This window comes from Spinacia oleracea, chromosome 5 (assembly GCF_020520425.1).
Source record: "Spinacia oleracea cultivar Varoflay chromosome 5, BTI_SOV_V1, whole genome shotgun sequence".
NCBI classification, from domain to species: Eukaryota; Viridiplantae; Streptophyta; class Magnoliopsida; order Caryophyllales; family Amaranthaceae; genus Spinacia; species Spinacia oleracea.
This window is the reverse complement of record NC_079491.1, coordinates 5,079,026-5,104,856: the sequence shown is the minus strand read 5'-3', so window position 1 is coordinate 5,104,856 and position 25,831 is coordinate 5,079,026. Positions and strand designations below refer to the sequence as shown.

The 25,831-nt window shown below is 36.2% G+C and overlaps 1 protein-coding gene and 2 long non-coding RNA genes across 6 annotated transcripts; all 3 read left to right on the top strand.

Moving 5' to 3' along the window:
• The first annotated feature begins 71 nt into the window (after nucleotides 1-71).
• LOC110805057 (uncharacterized) lies at nucleotides 72-25,831 on the top strand. Of its 4 annotated transcripts, none has more exons than XM_056829017.1 (7): nucleotides 72-451; nucleotides 2,033-2,144; nucleotides 9,530-9,594; nucleotides 9,760-9,882; nucleotides 10,000-10,086; nucleotides 10,841-10,960; nucleotides 11,083-11,496. In XM_056829017.1, exons 1-7 carry the CDS (start codon nucleotides 140-142, stop codon nucleotides 11,164-11,166), a joined length of 903 nt encoding a protein of 300 aa, XP_056684995.1. In that variant the 5' UTR covers nucleotides 72-139; the 3' UTR covers nucleotides 11,167-11,496. The 4 variants fall into 4 exon arrangements, with proteins under 4 accessions (XP_056684995.1, XP_056684997.1, XP_056684996.1 ...); XM_056829019.1 differs by lacking the exons at nucleotides 72-451; nucleotides 2,033-2,144 and adding exons at nucleotides 7,866-8,331; nucleotides 9,338-9,449; XM_056829018.1 differs by lacking the exons at nucleotides 72-451; nucleotides 2,033-2,144; nucleotides 9,530-9,594; ... (2 more) ...; nucleotides 10,841-10,960; nucleotides 11,083-11,496 and adding exons at nucleotides 7,940-8,331; nucleotides 23,367-23,478; nucleotides 23,563-23,627; ... (2 more) ...; nucleotides 25,187-25,306; nucleotides 25,410-25,831.
• On the top strand, nucleotides 13,299-15,471 carry LOC130461088 (uncharacterized). Its single transcript, XR_008921412.1, has 3 exons — nucleotides 13,299-14,296; nucleotides 14,618-14,679; nucleotides 15,322-15,471. It is a non-coding gene; the product is annotated as an uncharacterized lncRNA (long non-coding RNA).
• LOC130461087 (uncharacterized) lies at nucleotides 18,261-20,380 on the top strand. Its single transcript, XR_008921411.1, has 3 exons — nucleotides 18,261-19,023; nucleotides 19,345-19,406; nucleotides 20,049-20,380. It is a non-coding gene; the product is annotated as an uncharacterized lncRNA (long non-coding RNA).

The window sequence follows — 25,831 nt, the reverse complement described above, 5'->3', positions numbered from 1 at the left end:
GAAACTTGAGGGACCTAACTGCTCATTTTGGCAAAGTTTAGGGACCTGCAGATCTATTTACTCGAGAAACTTGCGTGTTGTTGTAAGAAAAGCGAACGGCGGCCATAAGATTATTACACATTTACCCACTCCACTTAAAATGGAAAATGAGGGAAAGTTCGTGATGATTACGGAGGATAACATCGCGGAATTCGGCGACAAAATGATATTGGTGCCGGAGAGGATTCCGATACGGTTTGTGTTTCATGACGGAGGCGGAAACAGCGGAGGAGGAAGCGGCGGCGGCATCACAACTTTCAAGCAACTGAAAGAGAAATTTTTTAATGTTCCCGAGCTGAGAAACCCGTACGACTGCCAGATGAGGAACCAGATAAGAAATTCCTACTGGAACCAAATCCAGAAGTTTGGGGGTTTGGAAGAACTTGTTGGCAAGAAATTGGTCTTTTTTCAGGTATAATTTACATATTTTTGAATAATTGTTTGATTGTGTTGTGTTTTTGTTGTGGAAATGTGTTTTGTTTTTGTAAGCGGAACGAATCTCGTGTTTTATTTTGCATAATTTTTGATGAAATTGTGTTTTTTTGTTGATGATTTATTGATTTTATGGTACATTTGTAATTGTGCTATAGCTGATCAACATGGCCCGGCCCGGCCCGAAGACTACCGCGTTTTGGGCAGCATATTTCGGCCCGTTTTCGGGCCGGGCCGATTTTTTTGAATTTGCGGGCTTCGGATAACGTAAAACTATAATTTTAGTTATAAGCCCATAAATGGTTTGAAAAGCCCGCTATTTTGGCCTGATATAACGGGTTTGGGCATAAAATTGGCCCAAGTTTGGCCCGGTCCGACATAATGGACAGATTTTATATCCTCGCCCCGCCCGATCCCAGCCTGGCCCGCCTTTTGCTGAGGTCTTATTTTATTGTTCTTATGTCAATATCAATATATCCATGAATTGTCTACCTCTCTTTGATGCGGATATGGGTCACTGTTATGAAATGTATGCTTCAAATTGATAGCGAGAAAGATAATGTATTGGACTGTTGACGCCTTAAATTCATGCTACCAATGTTGTTGTTTGTACTAAAAAGAAAAAATGATACGGAGTACTAGATGATTTGGACCGAAATAAAGTGTCGAAGAACTGGAGTCGTGTGTGGGTATTCGTCATTTCTTGACCAATTCTCTTTAACCCAACATGTCTTCATTGGCCAATCAATTTGACATCCTCCACCTTCTTTTTCCAACAGCAAACAATATCTCCTAAATGTATATACGTTTACTTGAAGCCTAATGTGCTTATACCTGTAACTTCATCTCCAATCTGTTCATTTCTGAAGTGCTTATACCTCCAACTTTGGCATAATATGCATTGTTAAAGGATCTGCAGTGAATCAATCAACAAGGCAGCATGATCATACTATCAATCCACTGGTCATTGACTCATTGCTGATAGTTACAGTTCCAGTAGGAGAAGTGGGCAATACTTAACTAAATATTATTTACTCTGGATTGCTATCAAATCTAGACAAAAGTGAATTTTATATTTGTAGTGTTGCTGAGACTTGTTCACAATGATCTAGTAGAAATGCCTGGCATAGCAAAAGGGGTGTTATCCTTTAAATTTCTGGCTATTCCCTTATCTATCTAGCTGCAAGTTGGTCAGTGTAAACCGCTAATTATCTTGACATTGCAAAAGGGATTTTTTCGGAGGTTTGTGTGATTCTAGTCGCCTTCCTAGGGCCTAGGTGAAGAACCTTACTCGAATGTGGCTTTGCCCCGAGGATCTGATGGTTAGATTTTTTTTCACAGTTTGGTGATGTTTTTTTTGGTTTCAAGCAATTTAACTTTTTTTGCTGTAAAATTATAATCCCTAAATTTGTTGGATTCAGTTTTGATATGCTGCCAAGTCTTGTATACCAATGTGATAATATTTGATTTGAGTATGTAGAAACTCCTGTACGACTCTCCTAGATGTTCATGTCCTCAATTTTTCTTTCCGTTTAATTCTTACTAATCCTGTTCCTTTTAGCTTGTCTTGGTTGATGAACATAGGGACCTGCAAGAGAAGCTGTTTCAGGGCATTTCCAGACTGAATCCAGAGGATCCAAATGTTGCTGAATGTTCTAGAAACTTGTTTAAAGGTCTTACTATTAATTTTGGCTATTCCACCTCCATGAAAAATGAAAAACTAAATAGCCTCTTATGAAGTTATAACTTCCTTTGAAGGTTATCAAAGAGTATAACAGGGCCTTGCTCAATGATACACTTCTGAAGCTCCTCTCCAATGACCCTGTTGGTGGCCTTAGAGACATAGCATTTGACATCCCATTTGGTACTCCTGACCGTGAGGTACTGTTGAGTTTATTATGTTTCTTTGAAACATCAACTAACCAAGTTTTATTGTTACCTTCATAAAAAATAATGTTGTGGTTTCTTATGAAGGTATCTAAACAGATGTCCGACTTGATGAAAAATGCAGTGAAGGAGTACAAAGATACACCCATGCCACTTGGAATTCATTGTACTGAGGTACTATTAAGATTATGATGTTTCTAATGGAACTATTGCTTTAAAAATAGCAATATCAGCTAGGTAATTTAAACTCATTTGTTGTTGAAGGATTAATAGTATTTGTCCCTGCAGTCAATAGTATTAGTAAGTTGGTGAAATGCTTTTGAATTATAATCTAGAATAATATTGATAGTAAGAGTCTGAAGTTAATAGTTTCTTTGACTTCAGTTGTTATGAGTCAGATTGATCTGTTTTCACCTCCATTGTTCTTTGAAAATGATTAGTTTCCCGAAGTGCCAAACTACAAGCCACAAAGTTCCCCACCCTATTGAATTGATTAATGTTTTGACGAGGAAAGATAAACTTCATGGTATTCTTGCAGGATGTAGGTTTTGTATCTTTCAAATTTATATTGACATGGATTTGATTCTATTTTTATTTTTTTAATTTATTCATGTGGTATTTGATTCAGGTGTTCATGTTTCTTGCTGGAGATTTTGCTCTCGACAATGGTGGAGGCTTGAACAGCCGTAATGCAGTTCATAAACTCTTGCGTTATCTGAATACTGAAGACGGAATACAGAAAATACATGTAAATCGCTTAGCCCCTATAGTCAAGTCCTATATATGGTTGTTCGTAATAAGTTCAAATACTGTTTATGATTACATTAATAATCTTATTTTAAAATAAAATAAAATAAATGCAGGGGTTTGATGAGATGGCTGCTGGTTGCCCCAAAGTGAGCCCTGAGAAGATAAAGTCGCTGAAAGACGTGCATTTGACTAGTTGATCATAAGCTGTACTCGTGTGTTGGTTTCAGAAATTGTGTTCCACTTATCGGATTTGTTTTGGCTATGCTGTGAGTTTGTAATAATTGTAGAAAACTTTGTGAATAACGAGAAAGAGTACTGGTCTTTGTAGCTTAACTTGGAGCTGAGTAACCTTGAAGTGCTTGACTAAGCCTCGTTAGAGGTAATGAAACTAAGCTACTCGATCGATCTACTGAAGATGGTATTGTGATCAACTGTACGCCTACCTGTGCTTGACTATTTACGCCAAACATAAGCAAAGTGACAGGAGAACCAATTCTGTCATCAAGATTAAGAACATAATGAAAGTCACCCCCAACGATCCAAGCATTATTCTCAATACTCTCACTTATTCTCTTCAGTGCATTCCATAAATCCACCCTAAGAGCAGGGTCATTATGAGCTTTAGCGAAGGATTCCCTGAAACCAGAGCAAGAACCTAAAAGGCGATAACAAGCTAAAAGGTGCATCTCTCTAAGCCAAGATCGTCTGCTCCTCAGCAATTGATCCAAAAAGTCCCACAACGTAACTCCTTCTTAGGCGAGTGAAGTGACCTTCATTGGACGTTGGAAGAAAGAAGCTAATAGAGTCATAGAAGATCCCGAAAGAGGCGAATTTCCAGAAAGTTTCTCAAATCTGATCCTTGCATCATCTGATCTCGACCAGGTTAACTCCTGAATTCAGGTAGTGAGCATCGAATAAGCCAATTGACACTATCCAAAAACTGCGCTCTAGCGACTTCATACGTTTTTTTACAACAAAATCAAGATTATATGGACAAAGAGAGCTTTATTCAACACAGTCCTAGAAGCTCCATTAATGCCCACTTCTATTGCTAAGAGCCCGTCATTCTACTCAAAAGAGGATGGAGGCTACTTTCGGGACATTGGTTGCAGCGATTTGTCGACCAATAGCAAAAGCTGCAACGATTCAATGCTCGCAAGCAGATCTTCCTCCAAGAGTCAGAGCGCATTCGAGGTCTAATGAAAGGATCGAGTTCTGACCCTTATGGAGCAGGAGATAGGAATAGAATTGGACAAAGAGTTGTTAGCAGGGCTTGTTCACGACTGTTAGAAAGAATTATTGGACAAAAGGAGGAGACTAAGATCGGCCGGCGAGAGGGTCCTCTGCTTTAATATCCCACTAGTCAATAAAGGGGGTGAGTGCATCAATATTCAGAAAGAGCCTGTGCCATTATATCCATTCCCATTTCCTTGGAAGGAATCTCCGGGGATCAATACTGTTTAACTAAACCCGAGTTAGTCAAATGTTATTGAATTCTTTATTAAGGGGAATGAAATTTGAAAAGGCGGTTAATCAAAGAGGATATGAATCATCATAGGTTGTTCAAGAGGACTGATGACTTTCCTAAGGGCGCAAGGCTAGGATATGAAGTCTCTAAAGCGAAGATTTTGGAAAGGTTGCGGGCTATCATTCGTATCTTAAGGCAGTTTAGTTACTTGCATCAACAGGAAAGGGATCAGCCCCAGTGTCATTTTAGTTCACCAATGGCGGTTGGATCTCTTAGTGTCTCAGGTTTCTTTGGACGATCGGACTATACACCCCCTAGACCAACCTCTGGCTTAGCGGAAACAACCTTTGAAAACAGAGACTTCTGGAAATAGGTCGAATTCTTATCTGGCCGGAAGAGGAACGAACTGCCCCTATTGTTTCTCAAGAAGAATTTTTACGAGGATCTAGTGAAGCCCGAGAGAGGAATCGAACCTACGAGTTCCCCAATGATGATCGAGTTGGGTGCTTTAAACAAGCATTCAGCCATGGATCTCACATCGAGTTTGAGATATGGGCAAACTAATGCTCTTCAACTATTTCGACTCAAAAAGGAGCCATGGGAGATACAACACACAACTTCAATAATTTTTTTGAGCATTCAGTTAATTTATAATAATGATTTTCAATTAAAAAATGAGTTGCAATAAAAACAATAGAAAAATATGACCACTTCGTAATTTACGCCACAATAAAAAACTGTGTTTAGTATTACTTGGAGTAACCTTAATTAGGAATTTAGTAATAGAACAATGGCTTAGATTTCCCGTGAGAAAATGTGTCGTCCGAGGGATAAGGGAGGCTTGGAGTTTTCTACTAATGTCGAGATTAATAGTGTGTGTTTGGCAAATGATTAATGTGTCTTTTAGGTCGATTAATTATGGCTGGGGCCACTACCTAGACGAGGGGAGTTGAAATCGACATGGACATTCTTTCTATACCTATCACTCAAATTCAGCTTCTGGTTTCTTCCTTTTTTCCAACTGAGACTTGTGACATAATTCTTTCTGTCAGGTTGTCCTAAAACTGGATCGTATTTTTTCTAGATTGGAAAACAAAAGGCAAGTTTAATTCTAGATTGACTAGATAGTTCCTAAATGAGCAAAAGTCGGAATTAATGGGGATTGTTGGGGTTAGATATGGGTGCCGTGGGTCATCCAAAATGAGGTTTTTCTTCTAGTAGTTATGGTAGGATAGGTTAGCCAGCAAATTAAGATAGTACTTGGATACTATCATTTCATTTGAAATGAGTCATTTCAAATATGTATTTCAAATACTGAAATTCAATTCCAAATACTATGTTTGGGAAAAACTAAGAATTTTAAATGATCATTTCAAATTCACTTGGTGTTTGGAAAACTATGGAATTCTAATTTCATAATTGAATACATGAACCATTTATTTCTTATATAATTCAACAACAGCAACAAAAATTCTTGTCAAAAAAAACAAACAAGCAAAAATAATCAAGTAATAATCAACAGTTTGATTTCCTTTGTATCCACAAACACATGATTTTCTTCCCGCAATACTATTCTCTTCCAAACAAACACATCTATCAATTGCAATATGATTCTCTTGCAAACATTAATATCATGTCATTCTCTCTCCTCCCCCAATTCTTCTCAATGCCGGAGAAACCTCAATCTTCTCAGGTCACTTGCTTTCTTTCTCCTCCCTATCGTTTCCTCCAAGAAGTTTTCTTCAACTTTGTTGCTGCTCTGATTATTATGCGCGATTTCAATCCCTAATCAAGCTCTGTTGTTTTTTATCTTCTTAATTGTCAGGTGAAAATTTACAACTCTTAATTCCAAGGTTGATCACTGATAATTTCCAATGAAGATTGTGAATTTGAAATTTTTGTGCTTAATTAGGTGTTAATTGAAGCAGAATTAGGTGATTAATTTGAGTAGAATGATTAGTTATGTGATGAACAGGAGAGAGAAATATGGAGAAATTTCTAGAAGGATATGGCATAGTATATGGAAGCGACCGTAGGGAGGAGGCGGCCCATGGAGGTGGTCATCAGGAAGGTGATGGTGGTTGTGATGAAGCGGTGGTTGATTGCAAGAGAGGTGGTGGAGTGACGGTTGAGGCGAGTCAGGCGACGATGGGTTTGGGAGAGGAGAGAGAAAAAAAGTTAGGAAATTGGGCAAAGAGGAGAACCTTTCAAATGGTATTTCAAATTCTCAAAAATGGCTTTATTTCTTTAAGGGTTGGATTTAGTCCAAATCCAAATCCAAATTCAAATCCAAATCCAAATCCAAATTCCAAATATTTTCAAACAAGTGAATTAGGCCAAATCCAGAATACAACTCCTTCGTTCCTTCCCCCTCTTTCTCCTTCAGGTTTTGCTTTTGTGGCTAGAAACCAATATGGTGTTTGGGTCGTGGGCAAAGCTGGGCATGCTTATGCCCATGATGCGTTCTAGGCAAAACTTTTGGGCATCAAAGAAGCGCTCTCGTGGATATAAGATCATCTGTGGTCTAGTTGCATTATTTTTACTGACTGCCTTCAAGTTGTGAATGATGTCTATGGCCCTGCTGTGTGTAACTCCGGGTATTACTTAGTTGCTTGATGAATTCGGGGAAAAAATGAAGGTCTCCAAGGCGTTACTTTGATCTTTGAAGACAGACTCACCAACAAAATGGTTGATTGGTTGGCAAAAAATGCAAAAAAGCCGTATTTTCCATTTCCCTCCCCTAGGTTGTACTCTCTCCGTCTCTTTTTTGTTCTTTATGTTTTTCTTTTTGGGTGTCTCAATTTTTTTTTAATTTCTTTTTATATTATCACATAAATATTTTAATATTCTATCAAAATTTGTGTCTAATTATTATTTTAACCAATTAAATTCACTGGAGCATTTAATCTCTCACATTTTCCATTAGAACATTAAATTTCATCATATAAAACATGTATAAAATACCAAACGTAAAGAACAAAAAGAGACGGAGTGAGTGGTACATAACGATTTCATCTATTTTTCCGTTTTCAGATGGTAAAAATACAAGTCTTATCTTTTTTAAAGTGGTAAAATATGAATTTTAGTTTTTTAGGCGGTAAAAAATAATTTTCCGATTTTTATAGATCGTAAAAACAAATTTATCTTTGTACTAAACCTTTATTAGAAGATTTTAATTTGTCTATTTCGGGTACTGCTAATACGGCCACGATCTCTAACTATTATGTATCTATAAGTTTAAGGGAAAATAAGTCATTGACTAATTTCCAATTTTAATCTTCTTAGTTCCTTTGCATAAAAATAAAAAAAATAAAAAAAATAAAAAAATAAATAAAGCTCAGTAAATTCTTTTTATAAGAGAAGCTTGTCCTAAGAAAAGCGAACGGCGGCAACATTACACATTTACACAATCACACAAACACAATTACTGAATTACACAATAACACAATTACACAGTCCCACTTAAAATGGAAAAAGAGAGAGACCTGACGATGACGATGGATGACCTCGCGGCTCTCGGCGACGATATGTTATACATGCCGGGGATGATAGACGGAGGCGGAAACAGCGGCGGCGGCGGCGGCATCACAACTTTCAAGCAAATGAAAGAGAAAAGTACGTTTGTTCCCGACCTAACAAACTCCAGGTCGTACGACTGCTTGTTGAGGAACCAGATGAGACATTTCTACTGGAACCAAATCCAGAAGTTTGGGGGTTTGGAAGGTCTTCTTGGCAAGAAGTTGGTCGTTTTTCAGGTATAATTTACATATTTTGATTTGATTGTGCTGTGTATTTGTTGTCGAAATGTGTTTTGGTTTTGTAATTGGTTCGAATTCCGTGTTTCGTTTTGCATAATTTTTTTATGGAATTGTGTTTTTCTTGATGATTTATTGATTTTATGGCTCATTTGGAATTGTGTTCTAGCTTTTAATTTGTTGATTTATTGTTGTTAGGTCAATATTAATATGATTTCTGTTTGGTATTCTAATCAAGTTTGAGTACATTATTTCGATGAACTTGTCTAGCGTCTTTGTTTTCTTGCGGATATGAAATGTATGCTTCAAATTGATAGCGACAAAGATCGATGATGATGTATTGGAGTGTTGATGAGAATGTCTTACAGATCTAATTACAGTAAATTCATGCTACCATTTTTGCTGTTTGGACTTAAAAGAAAATCATACGGAGTAGTGGAGTACTAGATGATTTGGACCGAATTAAATCTTGAAGTACCAATTCTTTGATCAATAAATCAGTCTAGGATTATGTAGGAAATTTGTTGGATTATCATCTTCCCCATCCAGATTAGGAGGAAAAAGGAAATTTGTTGGATTCAGTTTTGATATGCTGCTAAAATCTTGAAGTACCTATACACTAACCAGTACACAAGGGAACATCTTACTTTCTGGTACATTATCCGATTCTCAGTGACATGCTTCTTGTGACACTGAAGGAATATATTTAAGAACGCTACAATATATTACTTCTTGTCTCAGAGTGTCTATAATTATGTTGGAACATAAATTATCTGACGATCTTTGATCCATTGAGGCATTAACCTATTCAATAAATCAGTCTAGGATTATGTAGGTGATAGAGGCTCCAATGAAATTTGTTGGATTCAGTTTTGATATGCTGCTAAGTCTTGTATTCCAATGATATAATATTTGATTTGAGGTAGGAACTCCTGTCTGACTCTCCTAGCTAGATGTTATGTCCTCAATTTTTCTTGTCGTTTCTTACTAATTCTCTTGTTTTTAGCTTGTTTTGGTTGATAAAGGTAGAGACCTGCAAATGAAGCTGTATCATGAAGTTTCCAAACAGAATCCAGAGGATCCAAATGTTGCTGAATGTTCCAGAAACTTGTTTAAAGGTTTTATAACGAGAGTAATGTTTTGTTTTAGCACCCATACTTGTCTAGTTTGAAATTAATGTTTCTTATGCACATTGCAGCTCATATTCCGCATTTGCTGCAATGCCTCCAAGATTCCAAACGCTGGGTGTACTCTCGCTCCTTGGTGAGTTATATTACATATTTGAGAATACTTTTACTTTCTCTGCATAATGCTTTTTTATTGTTGGAAATTCCACCTCCATGAAAAGTAAAAAAAACTAAATAGCCTGCTTTTTGTTATCTTAATCAACTTTAGTCTCTTATGATGAAGTTATAACTTCCTTTGAAGGTGATCAAAGAGTATAACAGGGCCTTGCTCGATGATACACTTCTGTCACTCCTCTCCAATGACCCTGTTGGTGGCCTTAGAGACATAGCATTTGATATCCCATTCGGTACTCCTGACTCAGAGGTACTGTTGAGTTTATTATGTCTCTTTGACATCCCATTTAACAAGCCAAGTCTTATTGTTACTCCCCTTTCTTCATATGGCTAATATTTAAAAATGATGTTGTGGTTTCTTATGAAGGTTGATAAACAGTTGTACGACTTGATGAAAAATCCAGTGAAGGAGTACAAAGATACACCCATGCCACTTGGAATTCATTGTACTGAGGTACTATTGAGATTATGATGTTTCTATTGGTAGTTTAAACTCATTTGTTGTTGAAGGATTAACAAGATTAGTTCCTGCAGTCAATAGGATTAATAAGTAGGTGAAATGCTTATGATCTAGAATGATATTGAATGATGTTTTGGGGGTTGTCTACACTTTTTCTTGATGCTTTTTTAGAGGAAAGATAAATATCACGGTATTATTACAGGACGTACGTGTTGTATCATCAGTGACTTGACTTTTAGAGCATTGCTTTGTCGCTTAAATATTTCTCATTCAGATTGTCACTGCTTAAATGTTCATTGTCATGTTTGTTGTTTATGCCCTGTTGTAGGATTACCTTAATTGTATACTTCTATTTAAGTTGTTGCTTTTGGGGTGCATCATTTTTTCGTAGGACCTAATATTTCTCATTCAGATTGTCAATTTGGAGTTTCTGTTTTAATTGCTTGGATACAAAGAGGGGTATTTCTGGTCATCTTGAAGTTAGACTGTCATCAACTAATAACCATGGGAAGACATTAATATTTTCCAGACTATGATTCAATATAGCTATGTAGTAATATAATGACATGGATTTTTATTTTGGGGGGGTACAAATACAGCTGTAAAACTTGATAGAGCAACTTGGTACAAACATAACAATAGTAGATTAGTATTTTAACACTAAGGAGTATTATTCAATATTTTTAGATAATCGATTGGAAAAACTTGGCCCTGTTTGAAGGTGTGACATGTATTTGATTCAATTCAGGTCTTGATGTTTCTTGCTGGAGATTTTGCTCTCGATAATGCTGGAGGGTTGAACAGTCGTAATGCAGTTGTGAAACTCTTGCGTTATCTGAATACTGAAGACGGAATACAGAAAATACATGTAAATCGCTTAGCCTCTGTAGTGAAGTTCTTATATATTCTTGTTCGTTATGAGTCCAAATATTGTTTATGATTACATTAATAATCTTGTTTATTTTTTTTTAAACAAAATAATAATTGCAGGGGTTTGATGAGATGGCTGCTGGTTGCCCCAAAGTGAGCCCTGAGAAGATAATGTCGCTGAAAGACGTGCATTTGACTAGTTGATCATAAGCTGTACTCGCGTGTTGGTTTCAGAAATTATGTTCCACTTATCGGATTTGTTTTGGCTATGCTGTGAGTTTGTAATAATTGTAGGAAACTTTGTGAATAACGAGAAAGAGTACTGGTCTTTGTAGCTTAACTTGGAGCTGAGTAATGTAGCTTAGACCTTAGGGATGCAAGTAATGTAACTCTAAGCTTCTAGTACATGTGGCCGGTTTTAACTGGATATACAGATTCTCAAGTACTGTAACTGACATTATACGTGCTTGTAAATCACGATTTCAGACATCTATTGCTTTCCTTAACTAAGTGAAGCTTCTTGTTTTCTGTCAACATCTTCATGTTAACATCTTGTTTTCTGATTTCTTTTGTTGTTGTTGTTGTTGTTGTTGTTGTTAAATTAGGGTTTATAATTTGTTGATTTTAAGGGGTTTCCCCCTTTTTATTTGGGTGTTTCCTGATTGAGTGCGTGATGATTAAAATAGAGTGATTGGGGTTTTGAGGAAGTTGTTTACTGTTCTTGGGCATGTTGTTTACTGTTTAGTACTCAGATTCTTGTGTTTGTATACCTTTTGCTATTTGTGTGAACAGGCCATAAAGTGTAAAGAGAAGCATTTGAATGAATTACAGGTTGAGTTACCGCTTTCGATAGTAGGGAAAATGGCAATTGATGTTTATCAACAGTTCAATGGTGCGTCTTTAGTACAGTGATTTGAATATGTCGAAAATACAGAGACCTTTATTTGTTCAAATTATGATTGTTCGACTCTTTTTTCTGCTAAAGTTATATCCTGTCAGCTATGGTTCGTAATCATGTTCCAGAATTTATCTTCCTGCTATTTTCATTTTTGGAGTAGGAAGTGTTCTGTATGTTGATAAGTAGTGCACCTATGCAGCTGAAGGGTTGTTGAAAGTAGAGTGATGATGCCATATTGTCAACTCTTGACTTTATTACTTATATGTCACTTTGCTTCCTCTTGCCTCTTTGGACTGTCAAGAATACATTCATCAGTGTCTGTAACAGACTAACAGATACTTGTGCCTATATTCACAGTTACTTCTTGTACAGACTAGAGAGTATTGAGTACTCAAAATGGGATTTTTCTTGTTTGCCTGGCTCTTGTTTTAAGGGGTTGTTTATTTTTGAGTTTCTGGTTAGTATATGTTAATTAAGAAGATAACTGACTTGATTTAATTTGGACCCATCCCCGTCCCTTTACCTGCCAAACCTACCTCCATCCCCACCTACTTGGGGTCAATGCGGGGCGGGTCTCCCGTAAAACCCGCCCCACTGACATCCTTAGGTGAGATTTATAACCTATCCCACACGACCACACATTTATACATGTTATTTAAAAAGTAAAATCATAGATGATTAGTTGACATGTGTCACCCAATCTTTCATCAATAAATTATTTTTTCAAATTTTCCTTTCGTTGGTTGAAATATGAATTATTTACAACTTCATATCCTTCTTATTGAATATTAATTCACTATATAATTTATATATTTTTTCAACTTTCAACTGCCACCTCTATATACATCATATATATTCTCACTAAAATCACAAGTTTTGAATAAAATGAGGACTTTAAAAAGACGATTTAATAATCACTACTCCGTATATAATTGTCCGTTCATTAAAAAGGCTAATGGGTCGGATAATGGGTGTTGGGCTTACCACTCAATCATATAATTTAACAAAGGGCCGGGTAAACTTTAAACTTTGACTTTGGGCCTCTTTAAAACAAAATTAATTAGAGAAACTAATTCCTCAACACCTTTAATTGATTACAAATGTGTGACGTGAGATTCATAGCTCGTGACATAATGGCATACCGACATATCTTATCCATGGCTTTAGTTGTAAACATTTTTTTTTTTTTTTTGACGGGGAATAACAATATCCATTAATAATAAGTTATACGGCATATACAATGATACAGATTCAAAGAAAATACATAACTGTTACAATCAAAACAATTACTATTCTGCATTCTAAATCACATCTCGTACTCCACCTGTAATACCCCGAAATTTTTAAACTCGATTTATTAAAATTAATAATATTGTATTAACGTAATTTCGTTTTAATTATTAGAAATAATTTAAAAATTTCGTTATTTTAAACGATTTTACGATTTATTTTAAACGATAAATTTATAAACGAAAATTTATTTATTTTTCGTTAACGATATATTTTACGAGACTTTGTTTTAATTAAACATTTCTATTTTTAGTAATTTCCAAAAATAGAAACAGAATTTCTGAATTTTAGCCAACCATGTGAAATTACGAAAATGCCCTTGGAGCACCAAGATTCCATTTCCCTTTCTTCTCTTCCTTGCTCCCCACGTACAAAGTAAGGAGGAAATTTCCTTCCTTCCTTCTTCCTTCATTTCAGTCTCCATTCAAAACAAAAATCAAGTTTGCTTCTTCCACTTCAATCCTTTACAAATTCAACAATTTCAGAATTTCCATTTGCAAAAACAAGAGACCAATTCCACTTCTTTTTCTCTCTTCTCTGATTCAAGCAATCAATCACCACCATCACTGAAACCACCGTGACAACCACCGTCCACCACCACCATTATCTGCTGCCCAGCACCACCATCTCAACCACGCACCAACCACCATCCCCTCCGCCCTCTTCGCTCTCCCCTGTCCCTCTTTGCTCACTCCCCTGCTCTTCCCTCTCACGCACACCTCTGCCTCCCTCTTTCTTCGCCGCTGCCGCACCACCCAGCCACGAAACCACCACACCTAGGCCACCACACCACTTTCTATACCCACCTCCGCCTCACAAGACCCGGCAGCTGCTGCTGCGCCGCCCAGAATCGACCGGGAAACACCCCTCCCCTGTTTCTCTCCCCTGTCTCGCCCTGTTCGTGCTCCCCCTTCCTTTCTCTCGCTGTCGCATCACCCACAACCACCATCACCGGCGCACTTTCGCGCCTCCGTATCGCCCAGGCATCAGCCATCCAGCCGCCACCTCCCTTCTCTCCGCCCTTCCTCTTCGTCCGTCCCCTGTTCCTTTGTGTTCTGTTTCCCTCAAAGGAAACGAGTTCCAGTAATTGGAACTTTGTTTTGTTGCTCAAGTTAAGCCCACATTCCCTTGGCCCAAATTCCCAAAGTGAGTTTTGTTATTTTGCCCAATTATTTACCAATCTAATTATTTTGTAAAAATAAACGGTTACTTAAACATTTCAATTAAATAAATTCTTAATGATAATATTATAAATATATTTCGGCAGAGTTTTGGTTTAAATAATATTCGTATAAAATCGATTTATGAAATATGAATTTAGATTGAAATTTTGATTAATAATAACATTTTCGTTAAAACTATGAAATTATAATTCGTAAATTCAATTATTTATAAACTTATTATAAAGTATTAATTTTAAAATATTAATCGTTTAATAACTAATTGAATGATTTAATATTGTGAAAGAAATCGAACTCGGAGCTCAGGAATAACGATCCATCGAACAGGAAGTATAAACTACGGTTGAGGTAACATCTATTGCTAACACCCACAATCCCCTTATGAAATGTGTTTTATGAGATTATGAAATATGTTTATAATGATATGTTTTTATAGGATTGTGGGATATGAAATATGTTTATAAGTGTGTTTTATGAATGATGATATTTAAATGTGTTTGTGAATGATTTTATAAGAATGATGTTTATGAGTTACGAATAAGATACGAAACATGATAAATAAAAGTGTAACCGGTTCTGGCAGTTAGTGGGGTTACTATTTCTAGGTCGTGCACGTACCGCCGTACCGCCGTACCGCGGGACACCCAACAAGGGAGAGTGCTCCTTGAGGGTTACCGCAAGCTAAAAGAGAAACTATTTAGGTACGGGCGTATGTCCAACAAGGGAGAGTGCTCCTTGAGGACTATCGCAAGGTGGGAGACGTCCCGCAAGGCTAACTTGTCAGTTACCAAGTAAAAAGAAGGTTTTAAGAAAGATAATGGGAACTATCAAAGTTTCAAGTTATAAATGATGTTTTATTGTATTTATGAAAATGTTTTACTATGTTCTATTCTCCCTGATTGCAAAGTAAATAAAATGAATTGAAATGAGTTTACGCTGTTAGGGTAGTATGTTACTGGGCCTCGGCTCACGATGTTGCTTTTGTTTTAGGTACGAAGAAGATCATGGGATGCCTTAGAGTGAGGATGCAACCATCAAATTCACGATCGATGTTTAGTAGAGACAATTATGTCATTAGTAATAAAGGGATGTATTAATTAAACTCTAAGTTTGATCTCATGATTTGAGTTAGATTTTAATACTAATATTAACCAGATGCTAAAAGTATTTATTATTAAAGTTTATTTAGTAATTGAAAAAGGTTATGTCGCCTTGTATTTTCCACGAGGGAAATACGGCAAGTGACGCTCCGACTAAATTAGGGTTTCCGCTGCAAATTAAAGATAATTAACCTAATTAATGGTGTTTAGAAGTCGGGGCGTTACAGTTTGGTATTCAGAGCCAAGGTTCTGCGACCATAAGTGCTAAACTTTACGGGTTTTGCACGAAATAAAAATTTACTAGGTTTTAAGCAAGAATTTTAAGGAATGAGTAAAAAGAATAAGTTAAAATCATGCTAAGTTAAAATGAAATGAGTGTGAGTGATAGGACGGGGAACGCAACGGGAATGTTTTCTTTATTATGATTTGCAGAATTTCTTAGTCTAATTTCAAGAAGAAAAGATTATCTGAAGTGTTGTATCCTTGCGATCAGATCGGCGATGACTTCAAGCGGAAATATTCCTATTGACGGCACTAGAAACGATAACGATGTTAACGATGGCAATGGTAATCACAAATCTGTATTAGCGCTGGGAGGAATGCAAGAAAGAATTGAAGAATTGCGCAAGGATCCCATTTTCGGGGACACTCCAGGAGAAACAAGCGATAATCGAATGGATTTAATGAGATTGATAATGTCGGAACTTCTGCAAGGAAATCGTCAAAAGCCAAGGTCAGAGCAAGAAGAATGCTCCAACATGTTCAAGAAGTTCGCTTCTCATAAACCCCCTACCTATGATGGCAAGCCAGACCCTACTGAATTTGAGGAATGGATTAGCGATATGGAGAAGTTATTTGATGCAACTCAATGCCCCGAGAAATGGAAGGTCAACTATGCTGTCTTTTACTTGAAAGGACAAGCCAACCTGTGGTGGAAAAGTGTTAAAGGAATCCAAAATGAGCCTGGTTTTGGTTGGGAAAAACTGACGGAAGCTATGCGGGAACAATTTTATCCCTATTCTCTACAAATGCAAATGGAATCGGAATTTATCAAATTGAGTCAAGGAAAGAAAAATGTTCTAGAATATGCAGTGAAATTCAATGAGCTTGCTCGATTTGCCCCTGACCTGGTGACTACTGATAGGCAAAGGATGAATCGATTTGAAGGAGGATTAAGCATTGAGATCCGTGATCGTCTTTCAAGTTCTAGAATTTCCACTTTCCAAGAGTTGTACGATCGAGCAATTAACGTCGAAAGAATTATCAAGCTTCGAGAAGAAACATATGGAAAACGAAAAGGGAGCTTCGAAGAAAATCAACCGAACAATAAGAAACAAAATGTCAATGTCAGCTATCAAGGAGGGAATAACGGAAACCAAAGCTTCAACAAGAATCGTGGATGCGCCAAGTGTGGAAGATGGAACCATACTGAGAAAGAATGTCGAATTGGTACGCGAGATTGCTTCAAATGTGGTAGCAAAGATCACCAAATCAGAGATTGTCCTCAAATACATCGAGAGCAAGGTGATAGGAGAAACGATGAAAACAAAGGAAATGGTGGCACTACAAATTTCAACCGTAATCCCCCACGTGGAGCAACTTCGAATGGAAGAGTGTTTTTAATGCAAGGAAAAGGCGATGACGCAAATGACAATGACGACTTCGCTACTATGGAGTAAAGAATGAATGATCTTTTGAAAACGCGTGATCGAACATCTAGAAGAAATAGTCTAAACTAAATGATGGAAATTTTGAAAGTAATATGCGTTAATCAAGTATCAAACTAAGATGTATTACCATCATTAGTTATATGAATGTTATGCTTATGTATGAAATTTTCAATTAAAGAATTATGTGTTTAAGATATGCTTTATGAATTATGTTTATGCTGACATGATTGTATTGGTAATAACAAATCGTTACGTATGAAAGTCGTCTTCGATGGAGGTTCTCCTGAGCTCAGAGTATGAGATTGTTATAATAAATGACTTTTACAAATTATTTGAGTATTGCAATTGTTAGATAAATATTTATTCTCATTTTCAAAGTCATAAATTTTGCATTAAATATTACTATTTTTGGTAAGAAAAATATTTTCAAACAAGATATCACAAAGTAAAATGGGAGCCTAGTCTAAGCTAACAAGTTTGCCCCTTTTATGTTCTTTGCTCCTCGATCCTATTTTATGAAGTAAAGTGGAGGTACGAAAGATGCTGGCAGAATGTAATTGACCTTAATGACGATTAAGGGTCGATATATAATTTTGCCCCTTTTGTATTCTTTACTCTTCGATTCTAGGTCTTGAGTTGAAGCGGAGTCATTAAAGAAGATGGCGGAATGTAAGCTAGACATTGTCGGAACTGGAATGAAATCGTGAGATCTTGGTTTTAAAATAAAATCTCGTACTTTTATTCAAATATATTCGACTTTCAACAATCAATTCAAGTTTCGAGGACGAAACTTTTTCTAAGGGGGTAAGAATGTAATACCCCGAAATTTTTAAACTCGATTTATTAAAATTAATAATATTGTATTAACGTAATTTCGTTTTAATTATTAGAAATAATTTAAAAATTTCGTTATTTTAAACGATTTTACGATTTATTTTAAACGATAAATTTATAAACGAAAATTTATTTATTTTTCGTTAACGATATATTTTACGAGACTTTGTTTTAATTTAACATTTCTATTTTTAGTAATTTCCAAAAATAGAAACAGAATTTCTGAATTTTAGCCAACCATGTGAAATTACGAAAATGCCCTTGGAGCACCAAGATTCCATTTCCCTTTCTTCTCTTCCTTGCTCCCCACGTACAAAGTAAGGAGGAAATTTCCTTCCTTCCTTCTTCCTTCATTTCAGTCTCCATTCAAAACAAAAATCAAGTTTGCTTCTTCCACTTCAATCCTTTACAAATTCAACAATTTCAGAATTTCCATTTGCAAAAACAAGAGACCAATTCCACTTCTTTTTCTCTCTTCTCTGATTCAAGCAATCAATCACCACCATCACTGAAACCACCGTGACAACCACCGTCCACCACCACCATTATCTGCTGCCCAGCACCACCATCTCAACCACGCACCAACCACCATCCCCTCCGCCCTCTTCGCTCTCCCCTGTCCCTCTTTGCTCACTCCCCTGCTCTTCCCTCTCACGCACACCTCTGCCTCCCTCTTTCTTCGCCGCTGCCGCACCACCCAGCCACGAAACCACCACACCCAGGCCACCGCACCACTTTCTATACCCACCTCCGCCTCACAAGACCCGGCAGCTGCTGCTGCGCCGCCCAGAATCGACCGGGAAACACCCCTCCCCTGTTTCTCTCCCCTGTCTCGCCCTGTTCGTGCTCCCCCTTCCTTTCTCTCGCTGTCGCAGCACCCACAACCACCATCACCGGCGCACTTTCGCGCCTCCGTATCGCCCAAGCATCAGCCATCCAGCCGCCACCTCCCTTCTCTCCGCCCTTCCTCTTCGTCCATCCCCTGTTCCTTCGTGTTCTGTTTCCCTCAAAGGAAACGAGTTCCAGTAATTGGAACTTTGTTTTGTTGCTCAAGTTAAGCCCACATTCCCTTGGCCCAAATTCCCAAAGTGAGTTTTGTTATTTTGCCCAATTATTTACCAATCTAATTATTTTGTAAAAATAAACGGTTACTTAAACATTTCAATTAAATAAATTCTTAATGATAATATTATAAATATATTTCGGCAGAGTTTTGGTTTAAATAATATTCGTATAAAATCGATTTATGAAATATGAATTTAGATTGAAATTTTGATTAATAATAACATTTTCGTTAAAACTATGAAATTATAATTCGTAAATTCAATTATTTATAAACTTATTATAAAGTATTAATTTTAAAATATTAATCGTTTAATAACTAATTGAATGATTTAATATTGTGAAAGAAATCGAACTCGGAGCTCAGGAATAACGATCCATCGAACAGGAAGTATAAACTACGGTTGAGGTAACATCTATTGCTAACACCCACAATCCCCTTATGAAATGTGTTTTATGAGATTATGAAATATGTTTATAATGATATGTTTTTATAGGATTGTGGGATATGAAATATGTTTATAAGTGTGTTTTATGAATGATGATATTTAAATGTGTTTGTGAATGATTTTATAAGAATGATGTTTATGAGTTACGAATAAGATACGAAACATGATAAATAAAAGTGTAACCGGTTCTGGCAGTTAGTGGGGTTACTATTTCTAGGTCGTGCACGTACCGCCGTACCGCCGTACCGCGGGACACCCAACAAGGGAGAGTGCTCCTTGAGGGTTACCGCAAGCTAAAAGAGAAACTATTTAGGTACGGGCGTATGTCCAACAAGGGAGAGTGCTCCTTGAGGACTATCGCAAGGTGGGAGACGTCCCGCAAGGCTAACTTGTCAGTTACCAAGTAAAAAGAAGGTTTTAAGAAAGATAATGGGAACTATCAAAGTTTCAAGTTATAAATGATGTTTTATTGTATTTATGAAAATGTTTTACTATGTTCTATTCTCCCTGATTGCAAAGTAAATAAAATGAATTGAAATGAGTTTACGCTGTTAGGGTAGTATGTTACTGGGCCTCGGCTCACGATGTTGCTTTTGTTTTAGGTACGAAGAAGATCATGGGATGCCTTAGAGTGAGGATGCAACCATCAAATTCACGATCGATGTTTAGTAGAGACAATTATGTCATTAGTAATAAAGGGATGTATTAATTAAACTCTAAGTTTGATCTCATGATTTGAGTTAGATTTTAATACTAATATTAACCAGATGCTAAAAGTATTTATTATTAAAGTTTATTTAGTAATTGAAAAAGGTTATGTCGCCTTGTATTTTCCACGAGGGAAATACGGCAAGTGACGCTCCGACTAAATTAGGGTTTCCGCTGCAAATTAAAGATAATTAACCTAATTAATGGTGTTTAGAAGTCGGGGCGTTACACCACCGGTTCTAGCTTGACGCGAGCAGTGATTTTCGGTGATTTCACATATTTCCAAGTAGAGTCTTCCGCAATCTGCGAACGAATTGTTCTGATCAACGAGTTGATGATAAATCATAAACCTGTATGAACCAAAATCTTCTTCCCAATTATTGAAACTCTAAAAAAATTCTCATCCATGAGAATCAAGAACCTAGAAAAATCTAGGAAAAACTCAAATAAATTGGGAACAAATCAACAGAAAAGAAACCAAAACAAGAAAAAACAATGAAAAACAAGAAGAAGGGTCGGAAATAGTCTAATTTCCGAAGAAATTAGACTACTTCCGACCTAAACGGCCAAGAAAATTAAAACCCTAAAATATGAGAGAGAAGAGAGAAAAAGGAGAGGGAGAGAGAGGAGCGGCGAGAGGGTGCTCACTAAAATACTTAATTTACGTCATGGGCGGACCCATGTAGACCCGGTGGGGTCCAAAGGGACCCCCATTATTTTTGGAAAAAAACTGTAAAATTGATATTTGGGTAATTAATTGCACCTGAAATAGTTAATTTATGTCTAATTAACTTACATTAAGTACAAGAAATATACTTGTAGCATTATGGTTGCTTGATTACTATGTTACACATTTTGTGTGGGTTCGAATCCTCCTAGAAGGAAGTTAAATATGATTTTTTTTTTTTTTTTCCTTTTTGTCTTTTACTTGTCCTTCGTTGATCATCTATATTATTCATGTTTATTTTTTTTCCTTTTTCCTTCATCTCTTTTTCTTTTTTTTTTTCCTATAGTTCATGATTTTGCTTTTACATAAATTTTTTTTAAAAAAAAATAGTAATGTTATTTTTTCTTCAAAAAGATTTTGTACTTTTCATAAGAAATATTACTTCTAGCTATAGCAATGTATTTTTATACCCTACTTTTATAGACTTATAGTTGCATGCTTCTTAAACTTAGAGGCTTAATTAATCCCCTCATACGTATACAATAGCATAATGACCCATGATCGTTAAGAATGATGTTCCTTTTTTTTATTAGTGTCTTTGTGTGCTATTTGTTCAGTTGCAATTATTATAATAAAGTAAATCTCCTTCAAAGATGAAAAACTCGATTTTTCCATTTTAAATTCATATTGAAATTTGGACTAGGTGTTGAGTTTTATTGTTATAAAAACCCAAAAAAAAATATTCCTCCTACATATATTTTATTATGATGTTTTAATATTTCGACTACTCACCTCTCAACTTTAACCCCCGAAAGGAGCAAACATGAGAAATTAGAAAATAAATCATAAATTTTTTTGAACCCCCATTTCTAAATTCGTGGATCCGTCCCTGATTTACGTGTCTTCAGTTTTAAACATCAGACCTAAACATCTATAGCGAATAAATGTTATGCTCTAGTAATAGGTCGTAAGAAAAACAATTTATCTTTATACTGCTAATACGGCACGACCTCTAACTTTTATGTATTTGTAACTTTAAGGGAAAATAAGTCATTGACTAATTTCCAATTATAATCTTCTTAGTTCCTTTGCATTAAAAAATACGAAGTAATAATAAAAAATAAAAATAAAAATAAAAAATCTCCAGTAAATTCTTTTTATAAGAGAAGCTTGCGTGTTGTCCTAATAAAAGCGAACGGCGGCAACATTACACATTTACACAATTACACAATTACAGAATTACACAATTATACACTCCCACTTAAAATGGAAAAAGAGAGAGACCTGACGATGACGATGGAGGACCTCGCGGCTCTCGGCGCCGATATGTTATACGTGCCGGGGATGATAGTCGGAGGCGGAAACAGCGGAGGCGGCGGCAGCGGCAGCGGCGGCATCACAACTTTCAAGCAACTGAAAGAGAAAAGCACGTTTGTTCCCGACCTAACAAACTCCAGGTCGTACGACTGCTTGTTGAGGAACCAGATGAGACATTTCTACTGGAACCAAATCCAGAAGTTTGGGGGTTTGGAAGGTCTTCTTGGCAAGAATTTGGTCGTTTTTCAGGTATAATTTACATATTTTGATTTGATTGTGCTGTGTATTTGTTGTCGAAATGTGTTTTGGTTTTGTAATTAGTTCGAATCCGGTGTTTAATTTTTTTATGGAATTGTGTTTTTCTTGACGATTTATTGATTTTATGGCTCATTTGGAATTGTGCTCTAGCTTTTTAATTTGTTGATTTATTGTGTTTTTTCTTGATGATTTATTGATTTTATGGAATTGTGTTTTTTCTTGATGATTTATTGATTTTGTTGATTTTATGATTTCTGTTTGGTATTCTAATTAAGTTTGGGTACAATAAACTTGTCTATCGTCTTTGTTGTGGTCTTGCGGATATGAAATTTATGCTTCAAATTGATAGCGACAAAGATCGATGATGTATTTGAGTGTGGATGAGAATGTCTTACAGATCTAGTTACAGTAAATTCATTCTACAATTTTAGCTGTTTGGACTTAAAAGAAAAGTGATACAGATCTAGTACTAGATGATTTGGACCGAAATAAAATCTTGAAGTACCGATTCTTTGATCAATAAATCAGTCTAGGATTATGTAGGAAATTTGTTGGATTCAGTTTTGATATGCTGCTAAAATCTTGAAGTACCTATACGCTAACCAGTACACAAGGGAACATCTTACTTTCTGGTACATTATCCGATTCTCAGTGACATGCTTCTTTTGACGCTGAAGGGATATATTTTAGAACGCTACAAAATCAAGTGTCAGAGTGTCTATAATTATGTTGGAACATTAATTATCTGACGATTCTTTGATCCATTGAGGCATTAACCTATTCAATAAATCAGTCTAGGATTATGTAGGCTTCAATGAAGTTTGTTGGATTCAGTTTTGATATGCTGCTAAGTCTTGTATTCCAATGAGATAATATTTGATTTGAGGTAGGAACTCCTGTCTGACTCTCCTAGCTAGATGTTATATCCTCAATTTTTCTTGTCATTTCTTACTAATTCTCTTCTTTTTAGCTTGTCTTGGTTGATGAAGGTAGAAACCTGCAAATGAAGCTGTATCATGACGTTTCCAAACAGAATCCAGAGGATCCAAATGTTGCTGAATGTTCTAGAAACTTGTTTAAAGGTTTTTATAATGAGAGTACTATTTTGTTTTAGCACTCATACTTGTAGTCTAGTTTGAAATTAATGTTTCTTATGCACATTGCAGCTCACATTCCGCATTTGCTGCAATGCCTCCAAGATTCTAAACGCTGGGTGTACTCTCGCTCCTTGGTGAGTTATATTACATATTTGAGAATACTTTTACTTTCTGTACATAATGCTTTTTTATTGTTGGAAATTCCACCTCCATGAAAAGTAAAAAAAAACTAAATAGCCTGTTTTTTGTTATCTTAATCAACTTTAGTCTCTTATGATGAAGTTATAACTTCCTTTGAAGGTGATCAAAGAGTATAACAGGGCCTTGCTCGATGACACACTTCTGAAGCTCCTCTCCCATGACCCTGTTGGTGGCCTTAAAGACATAGCATTTGATGTCCCATTCGGTACTCCTGACTCTGAGGTACTGTTGAGTTTCTTATGTCTGTTTGACATCCCATTTAACAAGCCAAGTCTTATTGTTACCTTTCTTCATAAGGCTAATATTTAAAAATGATGTTGTGGTTTCTTATGAAGGTTGATAAACAGTTGTATGACTTGATGAAAAATCCAGTGAAGGAGTACAAAGATACACCCATGCCACTTGGAATTCATTGTACTGAGGTACTATTGAGATTATGATGTTTCTATTGGTAGTTTAAACTCATTTTTTGTTGAAGGATTAATAAGATTAGTTCCTGCAGTCAATAGGATTAATAAGTAGGTGAAATGCTTATGATCTAGAATGATATTTTGATAGTACTAGAGTCTGAAGTTAATAGTTTCTTTGACTGCAGTTGTTATGCATTGTTCTAGAAAAGGGTTGTGCTGTGTTGAGTGTTGCCCATTAATACATTTGTTGTTCTGGGGTAAATTAAGCTACATGTACCTCAAGGTTCTGTTCTGTTTTAACTTCCATTGTTCTTTGAAAATGATTTGTTTCCTGAAATGCAAAACTACAAGCCACAGACTTGTCCACCCTATTGAGTATTGATTGATGTTTTGTGGTTTGTCTACACTTTTTCTTGATGCTTTTTTAGAGGAAAAATAAATATCACGGTATTCTTACAGGATGTACGTGTTGTATCATCAGTGACTTCACTTTTAGAGCATTGCTTTTTCGCTTAAATATTTCTCATTCAGATCGTCACTGCTTCCTCTTTCAACTTGGCGCGGTTAAATATTCATTGTCATGTTTGTTGTTTATGCCCTGTTGTAGGATTATCTTAATTAATTGTATACTTCTATTTAAATTGTTGTTGCTTTTGGGGTGCATCATTTTTTCGTAGGACCTAGTATTATATATCACACCCCGTAGTCTAGTAGGTTATCAAATAGCTGTGAAACTTATGAAAAAGGATGTTGTCAATTTGGAGTTTCTATTTTAATTGCTTGGATACAAAGAGGGGTATTTCTGGTCATCTTGAAGTTAGACTCTTCATCAACTAATAACCATAGGAATACATTAATATTTTCCAGACTATGATTCAATATAGCTACATAGTAATATAATGACATGGATTTTTATTTTGGGGGGTATAAATACAACTGTAAAACTTGACAGAGCAACTTGGTACAAACATAATAATAGTAGATTAGTATTTTAACACTATGATTCAATATTTTTAGACAATCGATTGGAAAAACTTGGCCCTGTTTGAAGGTTATAGTGACATGTATTTGATTCAATTCAGGTCTTGATGTTTCTTGCTGGAGATTTTGCTCTCGATGATGCTGGAGGCTTGAACAGTCGTAATGCAGTTCTGAAACTCTTGCGTTATCTGAATACTGAGGACGGAATACAGAAAATACATGTAAATCGCTTAGCCCCTATAGTGAAGTCCTATATATTCTTGTTCGTAATGAGTCCAAATATTGTTTATGATTACATTAATAATCTTGTTTATTTAATTGCAGGGGTTTGATGAGATGGTTGCTGGTTGCCCCAGAGTGAGCCCTGAGAAGATAAAGTCGCTGAAAGACGTGCATTTGACTAGTTGATCATAAGCTGTACTCGCGTGTTGGTTTCAGAAATTATGTTCCACTTATCGGATTTGTTTTGGCTATGCTGTAGAGAACTTTGTGAATAATGTCGCTGAAAGACGTGCATTTGACTCTACTTGATCATAAGCTCCACTCGTGTGTTGGTTTCAGAAATTGTGTTCCACTTATCGGATTTGTTTTGGCTATGCTGTGAGTTTGTAATAATTGTAGAAAACTTTGTGAATAACGAGACAGAGTACGTACTGGTCTTTGTAGCTTAACTTGGAGCTGAGTAATCTTGAAGTGCTTGACTATGCCTCGTTAGAGGTAATGAAACTGATTGATTTGAAGTGCTA

Bases quoted from the DNA above. Each gene is read 5' to 3' on its own strand.
- LOC110805057 (XM_056829017.1), top strand. From the start codon at position 140: ATGGAAAATGAGGGAAAGTTCGTGATGATTACGGAGGATAACATCGCG. The intron at 452-2,032 runs GTATAATTTACA...TGTTCCTTTTAG, and splicing joins AGAAATTGGTCTTTTTTCAG to CTTGTCTTGGTTGATGAACA. The intron at 10,961-11,082 runs GTAAATCGCTTA...TAATAATTGCAG, and splicing joins ACGGAATACAGAAAATACAT to GGGTTTGATGAGATGGCTGC.